A 6,396-nucleotide genomic window follows, 5' to 3' on the forward strand; every position below is an offset into this window, starting at 1 on the left:
ATTTCCAATATACAAAGAATAATAGAGATGCCAGTTTGTAGCCTCTATATGACATCAATGCATAATGCTCGTGCACACAATTTTTTAAAGAAGATACTTAACTCTGTCAACGCTTGTCGAACATCACTAGTAAAGTACCTACCAATCACAACTGGAAGCAGTTTTTGCATAAAAATATGACAATCATGACTTTTCATGCCTAATATCTTTGATTCACTAACATTAACACATCAAGCAATGTTTAAGGCAAAACCATCAGGGAACTTAACATTTTTGCCAACCACTCGCAGAATTATCTCTTTTTATGTTCATAACGATCACCATCCTGTAGTGAGTGTAATTTTTTCCGTATACCAAGGTTGACCAAATCCCTTCGTGCATTGGAGGCGTCCTTGCTTTATCCATTGATATTCATCAAAGTTCCTAATATGTTATCACATATATTCTTCTCAATATGCATGACGTCTAGGTTATGTCTCAATTCCAAGGACGACCAATAAGATAGCTCAAAAAATACCTTTTTTTTTTTTGTCCAATTCAGCTCATTGGCTATGTGTTTCCTCTTTTTTTAAGCTTTACCAAACTGTACATATGTCACTTCTTTCAATTGTTATAGGATAGCCTATCCTGACAAATGTATAGGTGGATGCCAATGGTCTGTATTACCATTAAAATCAGCTTTTTTAGATAGCCACATGTGCCTTACCAACAACCACTGACGATGACCTATGCAACAATGCTTTCGCCCATGGACCAACCACAATGAATCTGTAGCATTGCATGTTGGACATGTCATTTTTCCCTCTGTACTCCACCTAGAAATATTAGCATTAGCTAGGTAGTCATTAATGGTCCATGGTAATGTGACATGTAATCGAAACTTAGATAATGTAGAGGCATCGTATGTATTAACTCCATCTTCCCAGAAGCTCTAGTTAGACACAGTGTTAGAACAACTGAAATGCATATATGGAGAAAAAAAAAACGTTTAAAAATAATCTACCTGGCTACTCTAAGCGCATGTATAAGGATTTGAATATGCATTTGGAGGTAAGATAAATGGTGGGTAGTACGGATTTCTTGGACCATAATATCCCTATAATACACAAATAAAAAATACATTTAACTAAATGGTAATATCGAACACAACGATATTTCCAAGTGATCAATATGTTTCATACTTGAGTCGGTGAAATCGATGTAGAAAGCGTAAGTGCCGTCTCATCTTTCCTTTTTGTCCATCCCGCTATTTCAATTGAGTTGTTAGGACAAAATTACTAAACAAAAAGGCATAATTCATTCCACAATTGAGTACGCTAAAAGCATAATGGTTAAACATAAATCTTCAACTTAAATCTAGAATATTAATACTTCAGTTTAAAAGCATGGTAGTTAAATATTTTAAAAGCATAAATCATTCCACAATTGAGTACGCTACTTCTCTATTTTTCTCTTGCCTATTTTTTTTTATTTGTCAAATATTACAAACTTCTTTTATAAATCCTAAAAATGAGGAGATAAAAGAGGAGGGGGGGGTGTTTGGTAGATCCTGCATTTTGCACTCAAACAGCATACAGTTGAAAACTAAAACCCTGCACTAACACCCACCCCAAGTTCCAAGTTCACAAACAGATTGAGAAATGAAACCTATCAAATATACTGTGATTTTCGGGCAATAGTAGAAAAAAAAAAAACAAAAGCAAAGAAAAATCTAAACTTTATCTTCTATGATTTTCGTTGCTCGATTTTCTTTGCAAGAGTTGACACGGGATAAACTATCAAATGAGAGCCCCACGTAAAATCGAACAAGCATTGATCTTGAAGCGAGCTGAATGTCTGTGTGAGTTTAAAGAAAAACATAAAAACAAGATTGTAACACATAAGATAAACGGAAATGGCTCAAAGAATATAAAACAGGAAAAAAAAGTAAAATCTTGTGACGATGAATGTGGAGGTGAAGACTCGTGGATGCAAGCTGACGTTGGCAGTGGGTCCATCGTGGCTAAGTTCTCATCTGCAATTCCAGACGGTGGTGAACGTGAATAGGCCGCTGGCGGAGGAAGAAGTTGCTGCCTAGTAGAGGAAGAACGTGAAATTGGGGGGTAATTCGAAACGTGTATTTTGGCCTATTGGGTATAATTTTAGGTTACTAAACGCATGTTTAACATAATAATAATAAATATCACATCACGATTCATGTGGAGTATGAAAAAAGGTCGTAGGTGTATAAAAGAACTATTTATATATGCAGTAGGTATATATTATATATATATATATATATAAGACTTTTTTATATATACAAAAGTAGATTGCTTAAATTTTTTTTATTTATTTTAATGGATTTGACTTGCATCCTATTTAAAATTTACTGGGCATGCACTGTTTGAAAAATAAATAAAGATTGTTTTAAGAGAGAAATAAGTTAATTATCGTAAGCTTTATTCACAACAATATAAATAATAAGATTTGGAGGGAGTCTTCAATAATAAAGGGAGATCCTTTGATACATATCAAGATTTGGCTGGTTGACATGATCAACACAAAATAAACACGAGCTAAATAGTACTGTACTATCTCACCTAACAATAGAGATAATAATAGATCCTAAAACGGAGAAAATAATTGATACAATGGCAGACAATAGAGTGACCGATGGTTGAATACGTCCCTTGTCCTTCCTTATCATGATCCCCTCGATTAGTGGGAAATTCATGATTAAGATATAACATGAGATGAAAACTTGCACAAGTATCTTGTCCGAATCGCCGACAAACATGACTCTGAGAAGTCCGCCAACAAAGGCAACCATGTTTAAGATTATTATAGCAACTATAGGAACAAGAAAAATGTTAGACGCAGCAAAATTGAACTTTCCCATTTGGTAAAGCTTGACTTGTTCATCGTCTACAACTTTGCTGGTTGGAAAGAAACTGGCTTCCCTCATACCCATCTTCATCATAATAGCATCTAAGCTTCCATACAAGTAACATGTAACTGACTTGATCATCCATATTCTTTGTTCATTTTTCACGGTTTGGAATGAACCTCCGGTTAATAGGACCTCATATAAATGTTTAGAAAGAGACGATACAAATATGAACACGAAAATAACAAAAAAGGAGCTTGAGACCTGTGCATGCACACGACAAAAACAAAAATCTTTAAATCAGGCCGGTTACGGGAACCTTCTATGTACTAAAAGAATTGTATATAAGATCAGGGAATTAATGAATATATGGGTACGTGTTCTTACCTTAGGGTACAAGGGAATTCCATTAAGAAGACAGAGCTGAGGAATAGTGGCAAAACACCATAATGGCAAGCAATAAAGAGGGAAAAATGCAAGTTCTCCATAGCACATGCTCCCAAGAATGGAGATTCTGGTTGGTCCATATACAAGAGGGCAGAATTTTGAGAAACCGACATCTATCAACCCGGAGCTCCATCTGGTCCCTTGAATTAAGACGTCATTCAAATTCGTGGTGCCACTTCCTAAGAATTGTGGCCTCGATGTGTCACAATAAACGGAAGTCCAACCATTGCAATGTAACCTGAACCCTGTAAAGTAATCTTCCACCACAGAATCGTACAAGAAACCAACCTGCCAAGCAGAAATTCAAATATGTTTAGGTGAAATGCCGTCCATCATCATCAGTAATTCAAACGTTGTGAAGATCAGAAATAATATTATGTGAAGTTGTTGCCTCTTTTCCCCATTTGGTGTTGGTTTCATACGAACAGGAGGCCAATAATTGAGTCACTTTTTGCAAACTATCTTGATCGTCCATCAAATTTGGCTCGTAGATTCGGCGAACGGATTTGATTAATTCATTGGATGAACCAAATGATTGTTTAAGTTCCTCGAGATCCATGTCTGCAAATTGAAGTGGATTAGTAAGCATTTGTCAATGTAGCACAAGGTGATGGAGTTGGAGATAAGCAGAATATATACGTAGTAATTCTGAATTCATCAGCAGTAGATTAGAAAGAAATCCAGCAATGAGCAAACCTGCAATATTTACGGTACTTCCATATAACGAAACCCGCTTGATATAAAAGCCCGTACCGGACAACACAGGTCCCTGAAGCCCATCTAGGCCATGCCATTGCACCTAAAACGGGTAGAGGAAGTTTTGTACTTTTTAGTGAAAAAATCTGTCTTGACCTACTTCTTATTAATTAATGAAGGCTCTGATATTCATATGTAAGTTAACTGACGCTCGGATTCTATTCCCATACCGAAAACACTGTTCTCAGCTGACTGTCATAGATGTCGCTCTTGCTGATGTTGTGAAATCTCTGAGGGAATTGAACAAAAGCGAGCGAGGGTGGGATGTTAGGATCAAGATGGAAACACATTGCTTGCCTTGCTGATGTCGGGTCACTGCAGTACATGTCACAATCCAGCACTAGTATGTAGGGCGAATTGCTTATCACATTTGACACCCTTTGCTGCCAAAAAAATTAGTAGTCTCAAGTGTTTTATACACTAATGGTGCAAACTCAATGAAATTACAAAATAATAGGAGGAGAAATTCATACAAGTACGTTGAGAGCTCCAGCCTTAAAATGGTGGGGATGAGAAGGTCTTTTCTCACGAGAAACGTAGACGAGGAGAGGCATCTTGGTTTTGTCAGCTGCTAGCACATGAAGTGTGCCATTATACTCATCTTGCATCACCTGCAAACCTCAGAGAAATTAATTTTACATAGAAATGAAGAAACTGATTTTTTTTTATTTATTCAAAAAGTCCCTATATCCGGCAGCCGGCCAGTAAATGAGTGGAAACGACGCAAGGTTTGTCCGGAAATCCAGAGAATTGGAAATGATTGGCTGCATAATGTGGGAGCAAAACTTGACCGGACTACGAAGTTATTGAAAGTACTATTCATCAATCAGTTAATGAACTGTGCCAACAAAAAAACAACTTATATATTTAGATCGGATCGATACTGATCTTAACTTTTTGTTTGATTGCCTCTTTTATATAGAACAGCTAGAGCATTCAGGCCATGTCTATCAACTGTTTTCTTTTTCTTTATAAATGAATTTTAAAGGCGAAAATGAATTATCTCTACTTTTAATAAATTTTACAGTATTTATTACTCATATGATATGATGTTTAAAATATTTATACAAACATCAATAAATATTATAAGGATTCATTTATCTTTCTACCATTTCAAACTTTCGCCTTCGAACAGGAATACTGCTAAAACTCAAGTGAAGGGTGACTAATGGAATGGCACTCCGATCCCTTGATATTTTAGGGACCATGCGACCCGATGCGATCCCGTCATTAGGGTTATGGGTTTCGATTTGTACACAGACTCCCATTATGAACAGTAAATTTATTGTTCATACAGGCCGAGTCCATGTGCATCCTTGTGTACTAATTAAGCATTTTAGTTAGGAACATAGTAGGCTACCCTCTTCCAAATTGCCTAGTAAAAAGAAAATAATGGTGGACGACCCAAATAAATTGTAATCCCGGAAAACAACTTCGGGACTATCTAGAAGATCATGAAGAAAAGGAGTGATACTTCGATGACAGAAGGGTGATCTCGAGCGGTACTGCTCCTACTATGGCCTTGCCCGCCTCTTTCTCTTGCTTTTGTTATAGAGTCCTTCATCATCTCGTACATTTCCTGCACCAATATCTTCCCTGTCAACTATGGCTGCTGAAACAAGATTTACAGGACCACCCCCCCCCCCCCCCCCAACACACAAAAGAACAAAACACACGCACGCAGAGCTAACCTTAATTTTCTGGCGCTCTGTCGTGAACTCAGAACTCCCTAAACCTCCATCATCCGATAGAGCCGAGAAATAAGGCTCTGGACACCTGGTCTTGATTCCATACCTCCTACAAAAAGGAAGCCAGTACCTTGCAAACCTCCAAGCTTCCCTCGTACCATGCAAAGTCAGAAGAGACCCACCATCATCTGAAACATACACGTTAAGCTTCTCGGGCGGGTAGTCCAGCGCCATGGCTGATAACACAGTGTTCATCACCTCCACAGTTGGTTCTTTGTCTGGATCTGTGGTGCATATGAGCACGTCAATGGCAGGGAGCTTATCGTCCTCCGGTAATCTTTCTGGAAAGACTGTCCGAGTAACGGGACGCCATCTAAAAGCTTGGCCGAGGAGCCATATAAAAGAGAGGAGGAGTTCAGAAGCGAACACAAGAAGCCGTGGTACTAGCCCTGGCGTGGCTCTGGTGTTGAGATCTTGGCAGAGGAAAGAGACTCTGTAGTAAATCAAGAAAGCTAAAGCCGTGGAGTGGACAAGGGAGTATGCTCTGTTCAGGAGAATGGATAGTTTGTGGACATGACAGACATGGAGAGGGAGGGAATCCATTGCTTGCTTCAGTGCTCTCTGCTGCAAAGACTTTTC

At 38.1% G+C, this 6,396-nt stretch overlaps 1 protein-coding gene across 1 annotated transcript; it reads right to left on the bottom strand.

Annotated features, from left to right (window-relative positions):
* Nucleotides 1–2,417: 2,417 nt before the first annotated feature.
* On the bottom strand, nucleotides 2,418–6,396 carry LOC121252136 (cellulose synthase-like protein G2). The gene is made up of 8 exons (XM_041151622.1): nucleotides 5,761–6,396; nucleotides 5,544–5,648; nucleotides 4,543–4,680; nucleotides 4,240–4,452; nucleotides 4,010–4,112; nucleotides 3,705–3,874; nucleotides 3,254–3,601; nucleotides 2,418–3,130 (listed from the first exon to the last, which is right to left on the bottom strand). Exons 1-8 carry the CDS (start codon nucleotides 6,358–6,360, stop codon nucleotides 2,576–2,578), a joined length of 2,232 nt encoding a protein of 743 aa, XP_041007556.1. The 5' UTR covers nucleotides 6,361–6,396; the 3' UTR covers nucleotides 2,418–2,575.

This window comes from Juglans microcarpa x Juglans regia, chromosome 1D, assembly GCF_004785595.1.
Source record: "Juglans microcarpa x Juglans regia isolate MS1-56 chromosome 1D, Jm3101_v1.0, whole genome shotgun sequence".
NCBI lineage: Eukaryota > Viridiplantae > Streptophyta > Magnoliopsida > Fagales > Juglandaceae > Juglans > Juglans microcarpa x Juglans regia.

Excerpts from the sequence above, each read along its gene's own strand:
- LOC121252136 (XM_041151622.1), bottom strand. The coding sequence starts at position 6,360 with ATGGATTCCCTCCCTCTCCATGTCTGTCATGTCCACAAACTATCCATT. Across the intron at positions 4,681-5,543 it reads ATCACCCTTCTGTCATCGAA|GTGATGCAAGATGAGTATAA; the intron begins GTATCACTCCTT and ends TGAGGTTTGCAG. Across the intron at positions 3,131-3,253 it reads GAATTCCCTTGTACCCTAAG|GTCTCAAGCTCCTTTTTTGT; the intron begins GTAAGAACACGT and ends GTGCATGCACAG.